Here is a 26,894-nt window from a genome sequence, read left to right as displayed (position 1 = left end):
TGGGAAGGAGGGAAACAGTTGGTCACAGTGCCCTTCCTAAATGGCGGTTAATCCAGCAATGCAGCTTCCTAGCTGAACACAAAGCAATCGCAAAGGAATTTATCAGAATCAGTGATATAGAACAAGGAGCTAGTGAAGCTGGAGGTTGCCATGGCATGCAGGAGTTTGTGGAAAGGTTAGATTCGAAGTACTGTGTACCTGGACTACAAGAAAGTTTGATGTGTGGTTCCTGTGTGCCCCACTGGGCTTTGGGTTCATGTGCCAAAAGATGTGGTATTTCAACATTCTGAAAATCAAACTGGAGATTTATAGAAAAGAAAATTTGGAAGGGCTATTTCTGGGGAACATGAAAGAATGACATGAACATATAGGCCTGGGTCCGAAGGTGCTCTTCTGCCAGAGGAAAGTCTGTTCCACTCCTATAATGGCTGTTTTCTGAGGTAGCGCAAGAGCACTGCTTGATAAACACAACCCTAAATTCAGATGAGGTCTTCCATTTGCACAAGACTTTGAACAAGCAGGCTTTCACTGACTGGAGTCAGTGCCAGCTCCAGACTGAGGGGCCCTTGCCAGGATGCTATCTGATGTGAAAAGCAGCAGCATCCACCATCATAGTTTTCCCAAAATTCAGTGCTCCAGAAGCTCCGTCATTCTGTAGCATTGTGTGGAAAAAGTAATTGTGGCTGCTGTAGTTCCTCATGCCACAACATTGACGGAACTTCTGGGGCACTGCATTTTGAGAAAATTAAGATGGTTTCTGCAACTTACTGCCCTGGGCTCCTTTGGGAGGAAGGGTGGGAGATCAATTTAATAAATAATAATAATATATAATAATTACTATGGTTACTGGGGGCCTGATGCAGAGGCTGTAGGAGGTACCACTAATGACAGTGGGCCACAGCAGCACTGACCAAAGCCTGAGTAGAATTTATATATCTTATAGCCTGTATCTTCTTTATTTACCATGTTTCTGTAACACCACCCTGATACATTTTGATGCTGCACTGTGAGACTTCTTCTGCCAGTGCTTGCGCAAGATCCCGAGCCATATTCAGGAAATCAAGTACACTGTACACATCTTTAATTACTCCAGTACTAGCACAGGATGTTGTGAACAACTGAAAGGATGCTGCACATACTCTAGAACTCAAGGAAATATAAAGAAACATGAGGCTTAGGGGTTTAGCACATACACCAGAGTTCTAAAGGAAGATTCAAAGGCCCAAATGAGTCATAATGATAACACTAGTTGATTATGTGCACAAGCCCTGAGTTCATGGGCTTCCCCTCTCTCCTCCAGTGTGGCCACAAGGAGAAGCTTGGAAGCTTTTTCCTTTCAGATTCGCTTAACCACAGTTTAGCATTACTTTCAAACCCTAAAGTGTGGTTAATCTTAGCTCTGGCAAACTGAAACAATCCAGCTTCATAAACTATGTCTCAAAGTGAAAGCTTTCAAACTCCTCTGCCTGGCTATCCTGGAAGAAGAGGAGCACACAAACCCGAGGCTCATTCCTGTTTGATGATAAGCTATGGTTTATCATTACATCCAAGTGAGACCAAATGCAGGGTTGTTTAGGCCATAGTTATGTCACACCCCCTCTCTAACCACACTTCCTCCACCCAAGCCATGTCCCTCACTGACCATTGTGAAATGTGTTCTTGAAATCTGATAATGCCTCTTGCTTGCCTGGATGGAGGGGGGGAGTGAGTGTGTGTAGAAACTTGCCTACTGTACAAAGGTAACATTTAGATCCATTGCTTCCTCTGCTTTCATCTCTGGTCCCACCCACCACTAGTAAGAGGCCCCCAGAAAGTTGTCCAGAAGGGAATGTGGTCCTCAGAATGAAAAATGTCCCCTACCCCAATCTAGATGAAAGAGAGGTGGTGGGCATTTCACTATTTCTTTTAAACACCTTAAAGGTTGTTCTTAAGGTAACTGGTCACATAGTTAAGGAGGATATAGTAAAGGATGCAAGGCAACTTATCTTAAGGAAGTCAAGTGAACAAAAAGGAACATTCTTCTCCCTCCTACAGTGACCTGCACACCCTGAAATGCTTCTCTGGAGAGTCAGCCTTCCCCAAGCAATATGGGATGGGGCACGGGGTGGGGAAGCTGCTGCAGGAAGAGAAAATCACCCAAAGCTAGTCATTGTTCAGGAGGGCACTCTGATCCTCCAGAGCAGTGATTCTCAAATGGTGCGCCGGGGCACACTGGTGTGCCACAAGAGGTGGCTAGGTGTGCCGTGAAGATTATGAAAGTATATTATTATTAAGTTATTTTTATTCATAGTTTAAAATATATTAATATATTTTTAATTTTGTACATGAAATGCGCCAGAAAATTTTTATATATTTTACAGTGCACCGCGAACCAAAAAAGTTTGAGAACCACTGCTCCAGAGGGTCTTTCAAATGGGTACAGGTGGCTGCAGAGGGGTGGAGGGGGCTGGAAACTTTCCTTCCATGAACTTCTTAAGTGAACTTTTTTTAGGATGCAAGCCAATGACTTGAACAAGGCTTCAGATTTTGGATATAGCTGTGTTTCATAACCAGAGTAAAGCAAGCTGGATGCGAAGACTGTCAGAAGGCTAACAAGACAAATTTAAGGACTAATTGACTGATCAATGCCAATAACTGAAGGATCTCATAGGGGTCAGTTCTGTGCCCAGTCCTTTTCAATATTATTCAAGAGTAATTTCTTAAGTAACAGCTCAGTTCTGTTCTGCATTGACTTGAGGTCAAAGCAGGATGCTTTCTCAGTTTATACTGTGAAGTATACTAAGTGGAAACTATTCAGAGGAATGCTGCAGAAATTATGATGGTGTAGAAAATGTTTATGCGAGAGATTAAGCAAAATAGGTATGTTTAATCTGATGAGAGTATTGCTAACACTCTCCAGCTGTTTAAAATAATGCAGACAACAGCAGCAGATGGGTAACAACCATTTTCTATAGTATAGAGCAGTGGTTCCCAACCTTTATGAGCACGGGACCCCCTTTATAAGCTGAAATAAAATTGTGACCCCCCCCCTCCCCCCAGGGAGGCAGGATGGCTGCCAGGAAGGAAGGGGGAAAGCAGCCTTTCTTTGCAGCCTTGCTTCTTTTTGCTTCACAAAAAGCCCTCTCCTCTCATTCTAAGCAAGGGCGTTGCCAGTAGCAGCAGTGCAAGGAGATGGGAATCAGTGATAGTAATCACCTCTTCTTCCTGGCAGCTCCACCCTCAGCCTCCTTTGGCATCTGCCATGTATTTTATAGGCAGATGCCTGCCCTTAGTGCGCCTGAAAGACACTCTGGAGCTTCAGCAAAAGGCCTCCCCTTTCGTTTGGAGCAAGGGGGAGGTGTCATCTGCAGCGGCAGGGGAAAGCAGACAGTGTTGAGGGAGTGAAGACTTTTTTTAAAATAATAATAAATAATTCATTTCTTTACTGTTCACGGCCCCCTCTGGATTACTTCGCGGCCTCCCTGGGGTTCCCGGCCCCCAGGTTGGGAACCACTGGCATAGACTAAGAAGAGGCAATGGCTGTAAAACTGAAGAAGGTGTCTTGATGTTAGATTTTTGAGAAAGGGTTGCAAAGGAAAGGGTACTTGGCCAGTGGAACTAATTCCTTAGGAGATCTGTAAATGTATTTATTTATTAAAATTGTATCTTGCCCTTCCTCTCATGAATTACTTCCATTGGCAATTTTAAGGAAAACAATAAGCACCTGATAGAAAATCTACATGTTTAAAGGTCCAGCAACACCTCTCTCTCTATTTATATGAATGCATGAAATGCCTTTTTACATTTGCAATATAGGCAATTAAATGAAATCTGTGGATGACATCACTGTGGATCATGGAGGCTCTGGCCAAAATGTTTCAGTTTCCTTGAGTTTTCCACATTAGGGCAAGTGTTTCCTTTCGGGTGTTTGAAGTCTTGTTTGAAATGTTTAGCCTGTTTGGCTAAACCTTTTTCCAAAGGTGGAGAGAGAACAAAGAAGACGATATGTCAGGAAAACTTAATGGACAAAACCATGATTTTGAGTTGGTGCCTTCCTGATGCATACTTCTTCAAAATCAACACCACTACAACCACAACCAATAGGCTAGTTCATTGCTGAAAATTCATAAAAGATTAAAGTAATTTCTTCTCCAGGTTCTATAAGAAAAGTGTTTTCTAGAAGTGAAATAGAACCAAAAAAATCACTTCCCCATTTATATTTGCATCAAACTCTTTGGTGACTTCAAGTTCATGCTTTATACTCTTGAGAACCCTTCCATTTGGTGCTATGCTTTGACTAGTTTCCTGCCAAATCTAGGAGAATGTGATTGGAGCAATTCTGTCATTTCAGTTGCTTGATTTTCATCATTTTACTTGGTCAATGTCAGTAAATGTCCCTGAGAACCAGCCTTAGGAAATCAGGCCTTCACTATACTATATATTTAAAACAGTATTATACCACTATATACTCATGGCTTCCTCCAAAGAATCCTCAGCATGGTTGAACAACCAATACCTCTTCCCATGGAAGTCTGGGAAATGTAGTTCTGTGAGGGAAATAGGAGTCTTCTAACAACTCTCAATATCATTCACAAATTACAGTTCACTGGATTCTTTTGGGGAAGTCATGACTGTTTAAATTAGTATGATACTGCTTTTAATGTGTAGTGCAGATGGGGCCTCAGAGGCCTTTGCACCTGGACTATCATTCAAATTTAGCCAATGGCATATGATAATGGACCTAATTGTCTACACTAAAAAAGCAGCAATGACCAGAAAAGCCATTGTTTTTATTGCCAAAAATGGTTTCCTTTTCAGAATCTGATGTTCTGAAATTGATATTGATCTGTGATCAAAGAGATGGAAGGGAAATGAGGAGGTGGTATACCTGTGTCATTGGTATGCAGTCATTTGAAGACAATGGGAATCATGGGGATAGAAACAAAACTTTACAGAGTGAACAAGTCCTACTTACATTATTTCTAACCTAGACATTTTAGGGCTTCTCAGCTCCCATACACTTTCCTTTCGGAGAGGAAGAGGAGTCCCATATCTCTAAACTGAATTCATTTACTGCATTGCTATCTTTTTTGTGAATCATGGTAAGACAAGCCAGTTTTGAGATCCAATGGATATGAACTTTACTGCCAGTATCTGATGCCATTCTGTTATTGCTAATGATGGCGTCAGTTTTCATATTCTAAGCATACCACATTGTTTAAACAATGAGAAACAGCCAAACCTTTGCAGGACAGTAAGGGTACCAAGCAGCAGGAAGTAGCTTTTCGTCAATGACAATCCAATGCAAAGTCCTAGTGCGGACTACAGATCTTAGCAGAAAATAACTGTAGGGCAGCTTTGTTCTTGATTTTTAGAATTTGGCTCCTGGAGTTCTCATTTAACATCAAAATATGGAGCCTAATCTCACTTGCATTAATTGCAACACCTCAGTTTCTTGTTAACTTTGCTTTCAGAAACTTTCCTCTAATTCTAAAACTCTAAATCTACAGCCAAGTGCATTACAAAAGCTGCAACCATTATTAATAGGAGAGGTGAAAGTTCAATCCCCCATTGTATCAAGGACAACTTAAGATATGCTCTTTTCACTGCACAATGTTAATTTATATAATATACCACCTAATCAAACTCTGCTGTTTATTCTCCAATTGGCTGCAGCATTACCAATGCCCTGCAGCCACTGAACGACATAAAAGATGCATTTGCAGATTTTGAAAATTAAAGCCATCTATACAGCCAGTGGGGAAGATCAGCTTATTTGGTTGCTTAATGAAATATAAAGATTATTTTAACCAATGTAAGCACAATTCGACAGCTTGCAAAACACTGCTGCAGCTTGACAAATGGCCTCCACCATGTACAAAAGAAAATTGCTGCATACTGTCTTTTAAATATTTAATTTATTCTATTTGGAACATACAGGGAGGTAAATGGAAAGTTAACTGTGGTTTGGCGAGCCTGCAATGAATGGACCTAAGAAGTTTCCCATTAAATTCAGATGGAGATAACAAGAAGATTTCTAACCAACGAAGTAGTAAAATTTTGGTGTTCTTCTCCACAGAGGTGCTATCAAAAGCAGGGACTTCACTAGTTATGTATTGGGTAAATATATGGAGAGATTTTATTATTTACAGTATGATGTTTCTATCACAGCCTATTTATCAGGAACAGATTTAGAGGGGGGGTTGTGCAATCCTAGAACCAGAAATTCTCAAGGATTTTCTAGTTTGTCCTTCAACAGTCAAGTTTCTCATGCTTAAATCATCCTGGAGATATACGCATTCACTCAGTCTCCCCCTTAAGAACTCAAAATACAGAAATGTATTTCCTTAGGCAACCTGTTCCACTTCAACCTATTTCCTGATATCTAACCAATTTTTCCTACACAGAATTTGCTTACTTTTCTCCCGCTTGCTTATGAGAACATCCTCCTATTCCAAGTCTTATTCTATCAGCTGCAATATCCCTGTTCCAACAGCACTTACCCTATTATGCCAAAGAAAAGAAAACAGTTTTGGTTTGGCAAGATCTGTTTAATAAATCCACATGGTCTTCTAATAATCCATGTTTTCCTTTTAACTTTCTAGTGACAGGTTAAGCCCACAGCTCTATCCATCTATAATTTTTCAGGTCCTCCTTTTCCTGGGTAGGAACATCCAACAAGTGTGTGTACGTCCGCAATAATAACTGGTGTGGATTTAGTTTGCATTGTTTTCAGTGTATTTACTTTGTGCTGTACCTTTTCCTGTACTCTTGAGATCTTCCTTTTTTTACAATCTGCTGGGGCCTCACACTATATTTCCCTATCATTTCCAAAAGATGGTCACTCTAAGATTTTTTGAATTCTGGTCAACTTATATATGAATTTGTTCCACACTCTCATGAAGTATTTTGTGGATTTAGTTAGTACATTTCTTTCATCATGGAACTCAGGGTGTCATGCATAAGATTCCCATCTCCTGTTCAGGCACTGGGCAGACCAAGACCTGCTTACCTTCATCTAAGCTCTCTACATGTCATAAAAAGAACCAACATGGTGATTTGGGTAGTGTTGGATTTGGGCTACAGAGATCTGGGTTTAAATAGCTCCTCAAACAATGAAAATTACTGGTTAGCGTTGGGCTAGTAATTACAGAGTTATGAGAGTTAAAATAGATAATCTTGTAGCATCCTGGAAGAAAACTGGGATACAAATATGATCATAAAAATAAAGGTTTGTTTTTCTCCCTCCTTTGCATTCCTGTCAATGGGATGAAAACACAAGAGACTTAATTCAAGGGATAATTCAGCAGTAACGCAGCCAAAGCTCTGCTCACGGTCGGAGTTCGATTCCAACGGAAGGAGGAAGTCGAATCTCTGGTAAAAGGGGTCGAGGTCCACTCAGGCTTCCATCCATCCGTGGTAGGTAAAATGCGTACCCGGCATATGCTGGGGGGTAAAGAAAGGCCGGAGGAGGAACTGGCAATCCCACCCCATATGTACGGTCTGCCTAGTAAACATCACAAGACGTCACCCTAAGAATCGGAAACGACTCGCACTACAAGTGCAGGGACACCTTTACCTTCACCTTTACCCTGGCCCTGTTAGCCATAGAGCTAAGGATGCAACCTTATCAGCTAAGGAGGCAAAGGCCTTCGCAAGGACACAGCAGGGTTCGAAGAATAGCATCATCCCCTAGAACAGGCACTATAACCTTGCAATAGCTGCCATAGATCAAGTGTGGTTTCAGCATTCAAGGGCTGAGTATTCTACGTCTATCTCTGTTTGCGTCTTAAACAAGATAATGAAGGGAAGCAGGGAAATCAAATAGCAAAAGCTTATGTTCACTAAAGACTAGCAGCCTACATTTTCTCAGAAAGCCTTGTATCTATAACATGCCCTACATAGGGATGCCTTTGAATTGGGCTCAGAAGCTACAGTTGGGCCCAACTGTGGCAACAGTATTACTAATTGGTCCAGCACATTCAGAGCATAGAACACAGACTTTGAATCAAGTTCACTGGCTTCCAGCTGATTTTCAAGCAGTGGCAGTCAGTGAGGTACTGCTGCTGCATGGCAATTGGAAGGAGGGTACTGTGGCGGTGGCAGAGGTGGCACAGCCAGCACTAGGCAAGCACACCATTTCTGTGTGTCTGAGTCACCCTGACTCAGAAATATAGGCAGGTATTCCACATCCCACTCAATAGGTAGAAAGGGTTCATTTTGGGCATGCCTCGAGCCACAGGGGAGGCCAGATACGACACCAAAATGTGAGCTACTGCCCCCCCCCGCACAATTTCTGTAAAATGACCTCTCCTGCTGCTTCAGGTCCTGCTCTTTCAGGTTTTTAGCCAGTGCGTGATGTCAGAGCTGTGACTGAATCACTGGGAATGAAAAGCTGCTGCTGTTTTCTTCTTTCTGGCTAGCGCCTATCTCCTTGCAATCTTCATTTGAGATCAGACACTCCTTATGAGGATGTGTGGGTGTTAAAGAATTCCCCCACAAAAAATGGCGAATGCAAAACTGACTACTTCACAAAGAGGCTTAGGACCTAAATTCCAGGCACTTGTTAAGAATTTACTGTATAATTAACTTACAGTACAATGGTATACATGCCAGTTTAGAAATAAGTCTCTTTGCGGTTAATGAGGCTTACTCCCAGGTAAGTGGGTACAGGATGGCAGCCTAGGCTTTCTTGTGAGGAAGGGCCAGAGAGGGCCCCTTGTGCACACCAACCTGGAAGAAAGCACACTTGAATACATTTAGGAGCATTTAAACACCCAATATTCATCCCAGATGGGTTGAAGCCCGAAGGTGTAATGAAGGGAGAGGGGAGATGAAGAACAAAACATGTTCCTTTATGAAGATGCATCCCTTTGTTTAAAGGAAGCAACATTTGATGCCTGTAATACAAGCATTAAGTCCCCTTTTGCAGCCATGTTTTATCTCCTTCTGTATCTTCACAATAGCCATGTGAGGTAGGTTTGGCAGAGTTGATGACTGGCCCAAGACAGGAAGTGAGCAAAACAATGATGAGTTAAGTGAGTTTTAAAATGTAAAGCTGTACATATTCAGAGTACTTTTTTTCAAGACTGGCAAACTGGCTTTTGTTTGTTGTAAAAAAAAATCAGGAGTCTAATGAGGCAATCAAAGCATGGAGGATGGGGGGGATGCCTGCTTTCTTGGCTTTGTGTGTGTTTTTATTTTTAGTGTCTCATCACGTCTTTTTTGCCTGTGCTGTATTGCAGATTATGTAGTTACAGATGCTAATTTTTAAAATATATCAAGTTGTCCAAACATTTTGTTGCTGTTGTTTTTACAGCACAGAGCAGTGGAATGGTGGAGAGAAATGTTCCCATGATATGGGGAGATATGGAGGTTCTTGGGGGTGGGTTGGTGTTGCTGGTATAAATACGTAAATGTTTGTTATTGTTGTTCAACAAACTTCAGAAAAGGGCACCCCAAAAGATCAAGGGGTTGGAGCAACTCCCCTATGAGAAAAGCATTTGGGGCTTTTTACGTTGGAGAAGAGGTGAGTAACAGGGGACATGATAGAAGTGTATAAAATTATGCATGGCAGGGAAAAAGCAGATAGAGAAAATATTTTCTCCCTCTCGCGTGACACTAGAACTCATGGACATTCAATGAAGCTGCATATTGGAAGATTCAGGACAGACAAAAGTACTTCATCACACTGCTCATAGTTAAACTTTTGAATTTCTCTCACAGGAGGCAGTGATGGCCACCAACTTGGATGGATTTCAAAGAGAATTAGAGAAATTAATGGAGGTTAAGGCTATCAGTGGCTCCTAGCCATAATGGTTATACTGTGTGTCCATGGTTGGAGGCAGTATGCTTCTGAATACTAGTTGATGTAAACTACAGGCAGGGGTGAGTGCTCTTGGCTCAGGTCCTTCTTGTGGGCATCCCATAGGCATCTGGTTGGCCACTGTGAGATGCTGGACTAGATGGGCCATTGGCCAGATCCAACAGGCTCTGCTTGTTTTCTTAAAGAGATCAAGGCGGTGTACATGGTTCTCCCCCTTTCCTCCCCCATTTTATCTTCACAGCAAGCCTATGAGGTAGGTTAGGCTAAGAGATAGTGATTAGCCCAAGGGCACCAAGTGAGTTTCATGGCTGAGTGGGGATTTCAAAACTTTTTTGTTTAAAAATGAAAAAGAAAAAATTTGCTGTAGTTATTATGAAGTATTAATAACCACAATAAATGAATACACTGTTTGCTTTTTTATTTTAATCCTTGAATGTATCCAAGCATGAACATATGAATAGAATTGCTGTAAATCTTGAATCACTTTTGACCCCCTCCATCTGAAATGCTACACCTGATTTTGTCTTCTTCTGTGACAGCAGCAGGGGACCCAATACACATACAGTGTATTGGGCCAAGAAAATCCTTTTGGCACCCATGCCACTCAATGACTAGTTAGTGGCAGCAGCCAGTGAGGTGGCCTGCTAGGCAAAACAAGCAGTCAAGCGCTGTTTCTAGAAAGTGTTTGTTCTGGCCTTTAATGCCATAAGTGGGCTTGGATGGGAATATCTCAAGGACCATCTTCTTCCACATGAGCCAATGCAGTCATTTAGACAATCATCGAAGGTCCTGCTCTATATTCCACCACCATCTACAGTGGCTATAGAAAAGGATGACACCACCCCAGAGGGAGGTCAACCTGTCTCTTTATGGTCTGTGTTTAAGAAACAAGTGAGAATGTTTTGCTTAGGGCATTCAGGTGTAAACTGATTATTAGTTGTTAACCTGTTGAAATGCTGCTTATTGGGTTGCTGCTATTTTGTTGTTTGTCTGCTATTATTTTTTAAATTTAATTATTTAAATATCTATAAACTGCACTTTCATGGCAAATATAACAAGGCACTTTCATAGGAAATATAACAATGCATTTATAAATATTATAAATATAAATATTATAAATATAGTATAATAAAACACAATACAACAAAAACATCAGTAAAAACATTAATAAACTGGTTGATAAAAAAGTAAATTTCCAAAGGCCTATCTAAACAGTATAGTTTTTAAAAGGCATGTTAAAGGATGCAGGATGACTCCCACCAGACTTCTGATGGCAAGGAATTCCATCAGGCAGGGCCTGACACACAATAGGCCTGCTCTGTGGTGAAGGCTGCCCAAACCTCAGGGGCCTGGGGGACCACCAAAAGTGGCCCATCAAAATATCTCAGGGATCAAGGTAGAACATAAGAGATCAGACAGGCCTTAAGGTACTTTGGGCCCAAGTTGTTGCTAACCATCTCATAGGTCCATGTGGTTGAAAAGGCTGGATACAAATATTTTCATCAATAACTGGCTAATCTGGATTTGTACCCGACTGTATTCTCATGATTTTTGGTTTGGCTAAAACAGCTTTTGCTGGAAGTAGGAGGGGCTAGGAACCTATTAGACAGCTCACATTACCTTGAAGAAACCTTTTATTATTCACAGTTGGAGGTGTTTGTTTGTGAGCAGCCTTCATCTTGTCAGGGCCAGAACATTTTGCTGCCTGATACGAAGGGCAAAATTGTACCTCCCCCCAATTCCATGTATCAAAGCTGACCATACTGGCAATTGAATCTTACCTCAGCACTGGTGATGGGACAGCGTCCTCCACTGCACCCGAGGGAAGCACACAAAGCTCTGTCCACTCCCTGCCCCACAGTATCTGTTGCTCTACCTAATGGCAGGGCTGACCCTACATCTTGTCTCCTGAGCCGAGACATGACTGAGAGCTCGACTCACTTGTAGTTTGTCATTCTTCCATCCACTGTTTGGATACACAACACACAAAGCTAAGATCAAGCATAAGTCTAATCTTTTTAGGACTGTTGGGATATACCTAGATAGCTATATGTTTTGTTTCATCAGTAATTTGTGATTGTAGTTATGCTGTGTAGAGATATTCAGTATTCCTTGGAGCAGGACATATATTTTATTTAGGATGTCCTTTCTTTTTTGCCCTGCAGTGCGTGTGTAAGCAGCTTTATTATAAATGTTTTATCAAAAAGTGTCTTGCGGAGACACACACGCACACTTCATGAAACAGAAAGTACAAGCTTGTCAACAGGCACTCAGTGTTACAAAATACCATATTGGGAACACAATTATGGTACTTAGCATTTGCAGGAAAAACAAAAATAAAAGGGAAGCCACAGCACAGGTCACCAGAAGGTTCTTAATTTGTGCAAATGGAAGACCCACCGTTATCCCTGAAAAAGGCCTTGAAGGAATATCCTGGTTAGGGAGTCCCCTGAATGACAGAAAGCTACCCTCTTTTTCCCCAGTGTGGAAAGGCCCAAAATGTTGGGGAGAAAATTATGAGAGTCAGGATTCAAAGAATAATGAGATATCTAAGGCTAGAGACAACCCACTTGCCTATGTTTGAAAGATGAAATATTAGAAATGAAACATGCCACTCTCCCTTCTGGTGAAAGCATGGAGTGAAAGTCAGCTTTCTCTCCTAGCAGACTGATGTACTTTAACAAATGACACCAGTTTTACATTAGTTCAGTCCAGTTCCATTTATTCATTTGTCAAAACCGCATGTCATAACAATGAGGGGGTAGGGGGAATACCAATGTATAAATTAAACTTTGGAAGATCAGTTGTTTTTTATGATAATCAGCCATATACCTAGATAAAACAATGTGATGGTCAGGTGTCTCCTCCCACAGACAGAGAAAGCAACTAATTTAGTTGCATCTCTCTCTTCTCTTCATTCTCTGACAAGAACAGTTTTACAAGGGCTTGATCACATGGTTGCAATCAAGCAAACCAATCCTGTTGCTGCCATGTGGTCCGGTGGCTTAACTGTCAAAGACTTTTTAAAAATATTGTCTCCATAATATACATTGCTCAGAATGCGCCCTGCACATTTACAGATTCCAGCTTTGGAGATTGTTGTTGCCACAATGTGCAACTGCCAACTTTGATATTTTCTGAAATTTCAATCTGTTCCTTATTATCTGTTTTCTGTTTTCTAGATAAGCAAATGCAAGAAGAGACTGACAGGCAGACTCAGGTATCTAGTACAAAATAATAAGTCCCAACCAACCAGCACACAGAGTTGACAAACAAGTAGTGTAACTACTAAATACCCTATATTGTCTAAGAGCCAGTCCTAGTGTAGCCAAATGGCACCACCCACATACAAGAGGGAAGGGTCAGCAAACTTGGGAAAATACAAAAGTGTAAAGTACAGAGGTATAAAAACAAACCTTCAGAAAATTTTAATTAATTAGTTAATTTCATCGTTGCCCCATCCTTCCTCCAAACAGCCAGAATGGTATGCATGGTGTATCCTTGCTTCTTCTCTTTCAATCAGAGCCAACTCCCAACACCAGCACTGCTGCTGCTTACCTGGGCTGGGGGGATGGCATGGGCAGGACCATCTGGGTGTACCTGTACAGCTCTGCCCTCTCTGCCATCCCACCTCAGTCTCGTCCAGGTAACAGCATCAATGCCAGAGTCAAGAGGGTGACTCTGAAGCATCACCCCACTACATGCACTGCTGCTTCTCATCATAACCCTGTGAATTAGGTTAGGCTAAGAGATGGCAACAGGTCCAAGGTCTCTAAATGCAGTTGAGCAGGGATCAAAGCTGAAGTGTGCATCCTTTGCACCTAGGAAAAGTGAACCTGACTGATTTCCACATGCAATGAAATTAAATTTCCTTTTACATTATTGATAGTTCCACATAAAAGATTTACTTCAAATTAGTAACTCCTTCTCCTCTCTGTTGCTACAGGTCTTATGTCACCATGCAGCACTATGGAGTGAATGGCTATTCTCTTCATGCCATGAATTCTTTGAGCGCCATGTACAATCTTCACCAACAGGCAGCACAGCAAGCTCAGCATGCCCCAGACTATAGGCCATCTGTGCATGCCCTCACGCTGGCAGAGAGACTGGCTGGTAAGAACAACTTATGGATTTTGTCTTTGCATTGGGAGAGTGTCCAGAATTGTAACTGGAATGTTGCTGAAACGGCAATTGAATTGTTGGCAGACCAAAGGGTTGGTAACTTAAACGTCCCTGTAGATGAGGGCAAATCAAAGCTGCAATACACAAATCAAAGCAAACGAAACAGCAGCAGGAGTCCGGTGTGCTCAATTGTACAAAATGTACTGGACAGTCCTGCGTGTTTTATGTGAAGCCTCCAAAATAGTGAGTAAAAGTTAAGACATAACCAAACTGGAATTCAGCAGTTTAATATTTTACTCTCCACACTTACTTTCCATACAGATACATATAGGTTCCAATAAATACATACAAATACTGTGCCAAATACAGAAATGATCTCAAGCTGCTCTGATTAAAACATGTGCCTGTGCAATATCCTATCCTTTCAAATTCCAGTACACTGAGTTGGAATGATTGGCATTTGGACTGTTCCTGCCTGCAGTAGCATCCCCTGAGCAGAGGGAAAAGAGGACTTTTGCCACTTACCCTTCCCTCTGCACCCCCCAGTGTCAACTCCTACACCCTCTGGAACAATGTGGAATAATGAGGAAGGAGGGTAGTGGCAAATGTCTCCTCTCCCCCATCTCCACCAGTGGGATCCCATCACTGGATCAGAAGCCTTCCATGGGTGGAAGGAGCCTTTCCACCCACAGAAGATGAAACTTGGGCTGTGAACACTCTAGTCACCAGATAAAAGTGTTTCCATTAGCCATACCTGGAGGGGAAACAGGTTGATCTGCCGATCAGTTGTAAACTCTCATTGAAGCTGAATTTTTTAAAAAAACACTCAAGCAGCTCCCACCAGGTTTTACAGGAAAAAGGGGTGGGGTTTGCCTAGCATCATGTGCCCCCATTTTCAGAAGAGAGGTGCAGACGGACTGGAACCAGCAGAACAGTGAGTGTATTTCTATCCTTAAATCCAGCCCAATATAAACAGACTCCACTTCTGAACAAACCTCTTACTTTTGATATTTTGCTCAATTTTGTCATTGAACTTGCATTTTAGAGAACTGAAAAGGGGCTATGCTTTGCACATTTGGAGGCAGTATTTATGTTTCTGGGCTTGTTCTCAGAGCTTTGGTTTTTGTGCATTGTCCCTCAGACAAAGGCTCAAATAAATAGCAGGAGGAACTGCAAGATAAGAAGAGCCTCAGCTTGTCTTAGAACTTTTTCCCCTTCTTCCTTCCTTCCTTCCTTTTTTTTCTTTTACAAGTCCATTTAAAAGGGCATTGTGGTCACAGAGAGAGAATGGGATTCCATTGATTATTTTAGTTAATAACAGAACGAGTTTAAAACAAACAAAAAACACCAACATTCATCTACCTCAGGGATGAGACATCTGTGGCCCTCTAGAACCACAGAACAGAGTCTTCTTGAATCCAGCCATGTGGGAGGCCTGCCTAGACATACCTCAGACCCCACATTAGAAGCCTTCCCATTCATTTATATGACTTTGTAACTGCCCAGTTGCTTTTCTTTATATGATGCACACTAATTACACTAATTAAATTGGCCACTTCTCTTGTCCTCCAACGGCTGTACATTTCAAGACATCATTTTGGAGGCCCGTTATGGCTCCCAGCACCGCAAACAGAGGAGAAGTCGCACAGCTTTCACAGCCCAGCAGTTGGAAGCCCTAGAGAAAACCTTCCAGAAGACTCACTATCCAGATGTGGTGATGAGGGAGAGATTGGCAATGTGTACCAATTTGCCAGAAGCCAGAGTTCAGGTACCCATAATGCAATGCCTTTTCATTTTAACTGTCTGGTGGGGAAAATGGATGCGATATTTTAAAGGTAGTGGAAAAGGTCTGAGCCAGTGGAGGTTGATTCATTAGGGTGAATGAGGTACTGCCTCACCAAACTCAGTCTGCCCTCACCTACCTGCCTTCATACATACAATCAGGCCAGGGGGTGGCACTATCTGTCAGCTTCCTCTTCCTTTGTGCAACTCAGCAAGGAGGAGGATGGGGACAAAACTAGAATTAGAGAGCTCTGCCTGTCACTGACTCTGGCTCTGCCTACTGTTGGGCTCCCTGCCTTCTACCCTACCAGTCCCAATGGAAGCCAGCCACCACTGGTCTGTGTAAAATTCTTTGCCTGAAAACTAGTGCTCTGCCAAAGGCTTTCTTCCAGTTTCTTGAAAGTTTTCTGCTTCTGCAAAAGAGGCTTCCATTTTCTTTCCTCAGCGTACTGGAGAATTTCATTCAGTGTCAGGTTTTGAGGTTACCTTCTTGTTTCAAGGTAGCCAAGACTGGTGGATGTTTTTCTTTTCCCAGTATGAACTACCAGAAAGGAGAGGGTTCCACAAAACAAGCACAAAAATGGAGGTACTACCCAGTATGATGGAAAGCAAAGAAGGGGGAACAACAAGTGCTGGGTCATACCACTCTAATGCAATGTAAATAAGTATACAAATAGCCAAAATGCAATGGAAATCACCGTAAACAGTAAATAATATTACAGATACCAAAGACAATGAAGTGCAACATTGTAATATATTATAAATGGCCTAAATGCAATACAATACACAAGAAACAGTACAATATGCCGCAATAGTCAAAAGCAGTGAAATGAGACACAGCGATGGTATTACAATGATCACAAGCAGTAAGGAATGAAGCTGCGATGACAGATACTCTGGATTGTAAAAACTGTTTCAATACTTCTTCGGGTACCCCCGCTTCTAAAATCACAGATTCTGGAATCAGCAGCTGGCCTTGATTCTCCTGCAAGGATTATCAACGTGCTTCACTGGAAAAAAAAAAGGCAAGATATTCCCAGGAGAAACTAATCTTCAAGAGGCTCAAATACCATCTTCTTGTGCAGGGTAATCCTCCCCTTATCATATCTCAAAAAGGATAAGCAAACAAACTCTTATCGGGAGAAAGGCTAACGCTGTTTAATGTTCCAGTGAACATTTCTCCACTTCTCTGCAGCCTCCCTCACTGCCTGCTCCTGAGCTGAAAAAGCCCTGTGGGAGGAATTACCTCATTATGTCTTCCTCTGAGCTTTAATTGAAATGCGGGAAGCTGGGGAGGCTGAAGAGTGCGGATCACTGCAGGGATGATTTCTAGAATGAAAGCAAAGAGTATGGGCACGATAGAAGTTTAAATAAATAAATAAATAAAAGATACAAACACACCTCAGCCACCTCACAAGTAAGGTGGTGCACTCCACCCATGAAAATGTCACTGACATTTTCTCTCCCCTTTGATAATTTTTGAATGCAATTTCTTTTCGCATTAATTGATGGGAGGATGGTTTGAAAAAACACAGGAGAAATTTTGGGCACAACACTACTGAAAACAGTGCTTCATAATTGTGTGCCTGTGTGTCAAAACTATTTCATTCCTCTTCACCCTTAGTCTTAGCCCAGATGTAAGTACTTTGACACCTGAAAATGGTATGTCATTTTTGGATACAATGTATAGTTCATGCATATTTTCTCCCTCATGTACTTTTGTGATATGCAAATCTTTTCCTTTGGAGTATCATAAACATTATAAAATACAGGTGGTTTTAAAATTACTACAGCATGCTTTCAGAGCTCTCTACATTGAGTTGTGCATTCTGGCTGTGTAGATAGTGCCATCCATTGCGCTTTACTTCCCAATCTTAACATCACCTTTGTGGCTGTTCCTTTACATTCTTGCATAAAATAGTGTACCCTGAATGTTCATTGTAATCTAAGCCCTCTTCACATGTTATTCATGTATAGAGATCAAGCATGGCGAAAGGGGCTGTGGGGCCATGTATTATACCCCATCCCTCTGCTCTTCCTGTCACCTCAGACATTAAGCATAATGTCTATGTGTAGAGCTTCCCTGTGCAGTTAACAACCCTGATCACCCATGTGGGGGCAGGGAGCCTCTAAAAGTGGGGAAGGCTCCCCTCTGCAGATGTTATACTCAACACAGCAACATGACCTGAAGAAAGAGTAAAGGAAAGGACCATAGCTCTGGCAGAGCATCTGCCTTGCATTCAGAAGATCCCAGGTTTAGTTCCTGGCATCTCCAGATAGGGCAAGAAATGTCCCCTTCCTGAAACCCCGGAGAGCCAATGCCGGTCAGTGAGGACAATACTGTGCTAGGTGGACCAGTGGGCTGACTTAGCTTCCTATGTTCCTATGAGACAGCATTGGTGAGGATAGAAAACCAGCACAAAACTGAGGACAAGCTAAATCCCTTTCACCATGCTTGCCCTCTATATGCAAGTTACATGTGAAATGCTCACATGACACCCTCACCATACATTTAAAGCACATCCGATGCACATTTAAAGTACATGGCTTCTCCCAAAAGAATCCTGGGAACTGTGATTTACCCCTCACAGAGCTACAGGTTCTTAGCACCCTTTAAACTACAGTTCCCATGATTCTTTGGGGGAAGTCATGTGCTTTATATGTGTGTTGGATGTGTGTTAAATGTAGGGTGTGGACCGGACCTTCCCTTGGATGCAGTGGAGTTGAATGAGATTTGTACACACCCCAATCTTTATCATAACATTTTTATCAATGACTTAGATGATGGGGTGGAGGGAAGCCTTATGAAGTTTGCGGATGATACGAAACTGGGAGGGATAGCTAACACAATGGAAGACAGGAATAAAATCCAAAGGGACCTGGATAGACTAGAAAATTGGGCCGAAATTAATAAAATGACATTCAATAAAGACAAATGCAGGATTCTGCATTTAGGCCACAAAATCAAAATGCACGGGTACAAGATGGGAAATACCCGGCTTAGCAGTAGTGCGTGTGAGAAGGACCTTGGAATTGTAGTGGATCGTAAGTTGAACATGACCCAGCAGTGTGATGCTGCGGCAAAAAAGGCAAACGCGGTTTTGGGATGCATAAACAGAGCTATAGTTTCCAGGTCGAGGGAAGTAATAGTCCCACTATATTCTGCATTGGTCAGGCCTCATCTGGAATACTGCGTTCAGTTCTGGGCACCTCATTTTAAGAAAGATATAGACAAGTTAGAGCAGGTTCAGAAGAGGGCGACGAGGATGATAGCTGGTATGGAGAACAAGTCTTATGAGGAAAGGTTGAAGGAACTTGGCATGTTCAGTCTGGTGAAGAGAAGGCTGAGGGGCGACATGTTTACACTCTTTAAGTACCTGAAGGGCTGTCACATAGAGGAGGGTACAGATTTGTTCGCTGCTGCCCCAGAGGGTAGGACTAGGTCTAATGGTTTTAAGTTGCACGAGCGTAGATTCAGATTGGACATTAGAAGGAACTTCTTGACAGTAAGGGCAGTTTGGCAATGGAACCGACTGCCTAGGGAGGTGGTGGGATCCCCTTCGCTGGATGTCTTCAAGCAGAGGCTGGACAGCTATCTGCGGGAGATGCTCTAGCTGTGGATTGCCTGCTGTGAGCAGGGGGTTGGACTCGATGGCCTACAAGGCCCCTTTCAACTCTATGATTCTATGATTCTATAACCTTGAAAGTTGCTACTCCTCTTAATAGCACTGCTCCCCAAGTAACTGTTTGAATTCCTAAGACTAAACTATAAAAGAGTGATATTAGCACCATCCATTGGCCTTAATATATATTCACTAACAGGCAAAAAAACCCTTGCGGTTTAAGAACGAACCTACAGCCAACAGATATTTCTATCGAACTTTAAAAAGCAGGGAAATTGGGCAGCTATAGTGAATGCACCAGGGGAGCAAGAGACCTGACCTCCTCTCTGAGATATTGTACTGCCCTACAAAGTTGTCAAAATGCAAACACAATTTGGGTTGGTCTTTCACAGTCTAATCCACGTCCTGTGTAGCCTGGAAGAATTTGGAAACTGTTTTCAAGATTTGCAGTGGGTTATAGCTCTTGCCTGGAGGTCAGCAAATCTCTTGTCAATCACAACCCTGACTTCACTTATTAGCTAAAAGCCTGAAAGGGTGGGGATTAGACCAGCCAGCTTCTAACAAAAGTTGTAGAGGGGGCGGCTGACAGTTTGGTGTATATCTCTTGAACCAGACCACCTAGAAACTTGTATTTTTTGTAATGAAAGCTAAGAGTCCGGAGATTAAGGTGGCTCATCCAGAGTCCCGGAGAGGACCCCCCAAAAAAGTCTCTGGACAAAAACCGGAGACTGGCCAGCCCTAGCTAGTCTCCCACCCAAATTTAATCCAAGACGTCACTGCCCACATTCACATCAGACCTTTATTTCACAGTCATGGGTTCCCCCAAAGAATCCTGGGAAGTGTAGTTTGTGAAGGGTGCTAAGAGTTGCTGGGAGAGGCCCTATTTCCCTCACAGAGCTACAATCCTCAGAAGTGGGCTAACTGTTAAACCACTCTGGCCACTGGAGCTCTGTCAGGGGAATAGAGTCTCTTAACAACTCTCAACCCCCTTCACAAACTACACTTCCCAGGATTCTTTGGGGGAAGCCATGACTATATAAAGTGAAATAAAGGTCTGGCATGGGTGTGGCCACCTGATTAGCCAAGGCAAACAGCTGTGAGTCTGGCTTTTAGAACACTGATGGTTCTTAGTGAGCATGACCAGCGCTATAATAGACTTCAATGTTAAATTTCTTAAATTAATTAAAAATCAGCCATGCATATATTTTTTTACTTTTAAACTGCAGAAGATGAAAGTCAGAGTATGGGGCAAGGTCAATAATAGGATTACAGGTATTTTGTGAACATGGCTGATTTTTAATTAATTTCAACAAATTATGAGACCACTGACAGAAAAAAGTCCAACAGGGGTCTGGATTTTTTTCTCTTTGTTTTACACTTTGAAAATCTGACTGTTTTGTGCATCTGCATGGAAACTTTGAGGGTTGTTAAGCAAGAGTTTCTGATTTCAGGACTATACGTTTTGTAAGGTTTTGTTTTGAATGAGCTGATGGGAAGCAGCAGAATGCTGTTGGGGATATTTTTAATTTAACATTGCGGAGTGTGAAAAATGCATGCTGGCTAGAGTATACAGCCACTCTTGTGGCTGTATAATTTTATTAAAACATCATCTGCCCTGGTTTTTCCTCAGGATTCTTTCCTCAAACAGTATGTAAACATTATATCCCAGTCTGAAGCTGTGCACAAATATATAGCCAGCACAGTGAACTAGCTACACATGGCAGACTAAGGTTAATTCAACAAAAAGTACTGCACCAACTCTATTGGACACCAGCACATTTCAAGCAGCTGCAGGCAGACTTGATGCACCACCTTTGGAGGTGCCTAGTTATAGGGCCCTTTTGGAGGGACGTAGAAACCAGAATCAACTTGGTTCAGGACAAATCCTTGGAGATATGAGACCAATAATTGGCCACATACTGTCTAGGGGCAGAAAAGGTGGTTCCAGAGTGCCAAACTAGCAGCACTGGAAGTCCCAGGTCACACGAAGGGTGAGTTGCTGACCTCCTGTAACTGGCAGCTCATGAAAAATGACCTGTCCAGCAAACTACATAAACAAACAAGACTCCATGAAATTTGGGGCCTGTTTCTGGAACAAGGGGTGGGAAGACATGGATCATGGAATGGACCTTTCTTAATCTACTCTCATCTGACCTCATATTCTGCATTGTTGGCTATTATTCATCCACTAGCAGCTTCATACCTGGCATTCCTCAGGAATTCTAAGAAACCCCCAAAACAGTGTCCCAAAATTTGAAATTAGTGGTTAAAATCAGTGCAGGTTTGAAAGGTACAGTCCACCATCTTGATTCAAAATGGCATCTAATTGTATAGAAACATAGATGTAAACCTGTTCCTTGATCTCAGGAACTATCATGCAATATTCGGTTACAATACAAGAGGTGTCCAAATGTATAGTGAGCAAACAACTTTCCAAATTATATAGTAGACATGTCCAGAGCTTGGAAAAGTTACTTTTTTGAACTACAACTCCCATCAGCCCAATCCAGTGGTCATGTTGGCTGGGGCTGATGGGAGTTGTAGTTTTAAAAAAGTAACTTTTCCAAGCTCTGGACATGTCCTATTCCAACTATTAGGGGAAGGTAGATTGGGGGGGGCATTCAGTTAACAGGGGGAATGGCTTGGAACCTATTATACTTCATGAAACAATAATTGTGAAAAGCTTAACTATAAAATAAAAAGATCAGAGCAGTTCAATTGTTCACTGTAGGCCGTTTCTGAACCAGGAAAAGATGGTGGTGCTTTATGTAGCATTCTTTTGAATTATAGCTTCCGTTTTCTAAGGCAGCCTTCACCAATCTGATGTCCTCCAGAGACAGCTATGCTGGCTAGAGCTGATGACAGTTATAGTGCAAAACATCTGGAGGACACCAGATGGGCAAAGACTGTTCTAAGGCACCTAAAAAAACACCAACCAAACAACCAACCTCTAACATCATTATATGACACTAGATTCATTTCAAACTATTTCCCCGCCCCCTCCTTCTCTGCCAAACAAAGGTTTGGTTTAAAAACAGGAGAGCAAAGTTCCGAAAGAAGCAGCGTAGTCTACAAAAAGAGCAGCTGCAGAAGCAGAAGGACTCCGAAGCCAACCACAGCGAGGGCAAAGCAGACACTCCGGTACTGGAAACGCAGACCCCAACTCCTGAGGCCGACAAATCCATGAGCCTGCAAAGTGAAGTCACTGCAGAGCTCAACCTGACTCTCTCAGAGCAGTCGGCGAGTGAGTCGGCAGCTGAGGACCAGACAGACAGAGAGGAAGAATTCAAGATCTCACTGGAGGAGAACAAAGCAGATAAGAGTCCCGGAGCTGAAAACAAGGTTCTGAACAGCAAGAGGGCAAGCCCAAAAGCAGGTGAGGAAGGAAACGGACATGCTCCTTTGCGGTCTTTGGGTCAGATGACAAGAGTTTTGATGTAAACAGAACTTGCATATGAGTTCAGAGTAAAATGAGCTCCCCGCTCCCCATAATCTCATTAAAGCAGGGATAGCCAAAATGTAGTCCACAGCAGCTGGAGGGCACCATCTCCCATCAGCCCCAGCTAGCATGGCCAATGGTCAAGGATAACAGAAGCTGTAGTCTACATCTGGAGGTCTCTGCATTGGCTACCTCTGCCTTAAAGGATCACACAAGCAGTTTCTCTCTAGTCACTTTATGTGCAAAGAAAACACACACGAAACACAAAAGGCAGGTTGTGCATATGGGAAAGTGAGGCAACGGGTGTGCACATGTGTGTTTGTGTGCCTTTTGTGAATGGTGGAGAGAGGAAGTAATATATTAAACTCACACTGAGTACTTGTCTAGTCTGGGGAGAAACAAAACAAAGATGATTGTTACCATTGCACATTACAACACTTATGTATAAATACATATCTACAAAGTTGGGACATCTTTACAACATATGATGTGCCTGTGGTAACTATACCATCCTCAGCTACTGACTTAAAGCAGAAGTCTCATATCCCCAGTGGTGAAATGTGCCTTTTCAAAATATAATTCATTAGAGATCCAGGGCCAGCTTCTAGTTGTAGTGAATAGCTAGGGTAAATTTTCATATAAGCTGTTTATCCTCAGGTACGTTCAATCCAGGCAGACCTGATAATTGCTACTTAAAAGCTTACTGCATAATGCCTGCACTGTGCAAGGTGATGAGGTTGTCTGTATGATTAACCTAGTATTACTTTCAGTAGTGAAGTGACAAATTCAGAAGTGCAGGGTCCCTTCATAATAGTCACACCAGGCCCCCCTCACAGCCACACCCTCTTTGCCACTTCCCCTTGTCTTCCTTGCTCTCTGTGTTGTCACTGAGTCTACACTCCTTTACAACAGATGTCCCCAGCAGCCAATCCATGTGAAAGGGGAGGGTGTGTTAGCTACTGAGAAGAGCCTTCTCAATGGCTGACTTACCTCCTTTCACTCTGTTTGGTTCCAATCAGAACAAAGGACAAGGACTCTCTTCAGTGGCTAACAAGCTCCTTTCTCATGATTGATTGATTGATTGATTGATTGATTGATTGATTGATTGATTGATTATTTAATTTGTATCCCGCCCTTCCTCCCAGCAGGAGCCCAGGGTGGCAAACAAAGCGCTAAAAACACTTTAAAACATCATAAAAACAGATCTTAAAATACACTAAAACAAAACAACTTTTAAAAAGGGTTAAAACCATTATTAAATGATGATTGGGTTGTACATAGGCACCTGTCTGGACCCTTCTCCCAAAAAAGTAAGAGTCTACAACCTCCTGGTTACCATCTTTCTACTGCCATGCAATAATCTGGAGAAGGGAAGGGGTGGCAGCAGTGAGTATAGCTGCACACTGGGAGGCTATCCATAGGTGACACATGATAAGCTTATACGCAAATATTCAGAGATTTCTGGTCATGTGAATCTAGCCAAAGCATGACCAGTAATCAAGGATGATGGGAGTTGTAGCCCAGAAACATCTGGAGAGCCTCAAATTCCTCATTCTTGGTCCAGGACCAAGATCATATAATACTTTTCCTGCCTACGATCTGTGACACCTTCTCATTCCACCCTCCAAGCTTGCCAGTCCCCAGACATCTATGTATGGGTATAACATTGAATAGGGTATACATGTGTATATGTACAAAATGGGAAAAGGAGTCCTATCCCAACTCCTGGCAGGAATGGCAAGGCAAGTGATTGGTGCTTACCCCTCAACACACTCCCACTTCTTGTGCTCTTCCACTGCTACCACCCATTCCCCATTCTGTGGCATCCAAAGTTGCCCTTGGTTGGGGCAACCTGGACATTAGTGTTTTTGAACTTCAAATGAAAAATCATTCTTTTTGGGTTTGAACTTACTTTCTGCTACAAGTCATTTTGATTGACGTTCTTTTGCTGTGCTTAACAATGCAGATTCTCCCATCAATGCTACAGCCACACCATCTTCCAGTAGCAGCATGTCTCAGACACACTCCTATTCTTCCTCACCCCTCAGCCTCTTCCGCCTGCAGGAGCAATTCCGCCAGCACATGGCAGCCACAAACAACTTGGTCCATTACTCATCCTTCGAAATGGGGACCCCTTCTGCAATGCCTTATTTGGGCATGAATGTCAACATGGCACCCCTAAGCTCCCTGCACTGCCAGTCTTACTACCAGTCACTTTCCCATGCCCAGCAGGTGTGGTCCTCTCCAATCCTCCAGGCTTCATCCTCTCTTCCAAGCCTGAACAGTAAAACGACGAGTATTGAGAACCTTCGGCTACGAGCAAAGCAACACGCTGCCTCTCTGGGCCTGGATACTTTACCAAACTGAGAGCCAGGCAGAAAAAAAAATGATAAGAGCGCAACCAACAAATGACCCTAAGGAAATGCACCATGTCTTTGTTGCTACTGGAAGGGTTGGCCTTTGACGTGCAGCACAGTGCTCAATTTTGTCCTGCATCATGTTGCTCTCACTCACAGCGAAACGTTGACTAAAGTCTTCTCTTGTAGTTCTGGTTTCCACATCAGACATTGCTACTGCCTGTTTCCACTGGCCCCATTCAAAATAGCCTACAGAAAGGAAAGATGCATTAAAAATGTGAAATTGTCTTCAGAACTGTGAGTCAAAATCTGTAATATTCAGAAAGATGCGTTAGATGATGCTGTGATAAATGTGATTGTTTTGTTGCTCTGTGGGAGGCATGGGGAAGAGAAGGTCATGCTTCATACTGTATATAGTTTATATGATGTTGAAAATGTTCCTTCACTTGTGTGTTAACGTCAGTGTTGCCTTATGCAGAATTGTGAAGCACCTCCCTTCCCTTTTCTTTTACATTTATACTTAGATAGTACTTAGAATCAACTCTGTAACAATAATACAAAAAGCCAAACTCAGTGACAGCTGATCCATGTGTGGTTGAATAGAAAGCTGTTCTGAGCCCCCAAACGCCAGGTTCTCCTCTAGTTCTTTAAAATCACCCCATTTTTTTATGAATGTCAGATGACAGTTCCAATTTAGTTATTGTTTAAGCACATCGACAATATCCTTCTTCTGGAGCACTTCTTCAAATGAAATGAGTGAAAGAAATGAAAACACTAGAATTTCTTCACAAATTCCAAAGATTATTATCTGAAAGCTTTTTCTGTCTGCTGAAGAGTACACACAGACTCTGCCATTATAAGGTTTTAGTGTGTCATTGTCCACTGCTTTTCTTCACCAGTTGTGTCTTGCAATTCTTTGATGAACATAGTGAAGAATTAAAGATAGATTTAGCAAAATAATGCAACAGTCCTGATGCCAAATTATTTCTGGCTTCAAGGTGAAACAACTGAGGTCTACTCAAGCAGAAAATGAATGAACTGAAATGCATTGCTAAAATCTGAAAAAAATGCAAAATGCACAATCTGGTTTACCTGCAGAAAATGACCACAGGGACAATTCACATACCTCACGGCTTAACACCATAAAAGGATTTGATTGGAAACTCAGACCCGAAGTGAAGGAACTGAGGACTTGCTTCCAGGCAATGTCATGGCTCAGGGAAACCAGCACAGTCCCTCAAGCTCGTCCTGCTTCAACCGCAAGTAGGCTGTCATACAAATGCTCCTAGGGAACATGAGACCCAGTCTTATGAGTCAATGCCCTGCATCTGACACACATATTAACTGGACGGATTTATTTCCAAATCCACAATAGGGCAATCCCTTTATTAGACCAACCAAAATGTCACTAAATTGCATGCAAGCTTTTCATAAAGCTAGATGGTAAACAAAAAGGGGGCAATGCAAAAAATGGGCTGATGTTGGAGCCATGGAGTCTGCCCATAGGTACAATTTTAATGTGGAAAGAGCAGACAGTTAAACAGTCAAAGAGCAGACACGCACACTATAGGGTGTGGTGAAGGTTTGGGAGGAAGAAACATATAATGGTTGACCCACCATTTTTAAAAATATAAAATCTAGCTGGTTAGATATGCAGAATAAGGTCAGTATCTACCTATCGATCAGGGTGGCTGCAGTAACTTATCAGGAAAAGACTACAGCTCAGTAGTACAGCATCTGCTTTGCAAGCAAACGGTCCCAGGTTC

At 42.3% G+C, this 26,894-nt stretch overlaps 1 protein-coding gene across 1 annotated transcript in view; it reads left to right on the top strand.

Annotated features, from left to right (window-relative positions):
- DMBX1 (diencephalon/mesencephalon homeobox 1) overlaps window positions 1-25,193 on the top strand; it is a 49,545-nt gene extending 24,352 nt beyond the window's left edge. Inside the window, exons 2-5 of the mRNA XM_061630442.1 lie at window positions 13,752-13,918; window positions 15,517-15,695; window positions 22,354-22,708; window positions 24,738-25,193. Coding sequence (XP_061486426.1) covers window positions 13,765-13,918; window positions 15,517-15,695; window positions 22,354-22,708; window positions 24,738-25,138 — 1,089 coding nt within the window. The 5' untranslated portion in view covers window positions 13,752-13,764 and the 3' untranslated portion in view covers window positions 25,139-25,193. The remainder of the gene's footprint in view (window positions 1-13,751; window positions 13,919-15,516; window positions 15,696-22,353; window positions 22,709-24,737) is intronic.
- The last annotated feature ends 1,701 nt before the right edge of the window (window positions 25,194-26,894 follow it).

The sequence above is a fragment of the Rhineura floridana genome, chromosome 6, assembly GCF_030035675.1.
Source record: "Rhineura floridana isolate rRhiFlo1 chromosome 6, rRhiFlo1.hap2, whole genome shotgun sequence".
NCBI lineage: Eukaryota > Metazoa > Chordata > Lepidosauria > Squamata > Rhineuridae > Rhineura > Rhineura floridana.
Note: the sequence above shows the minus strand (reverse complement) of the source record. Positions and strands in the feature narration are given on the sequence as shown.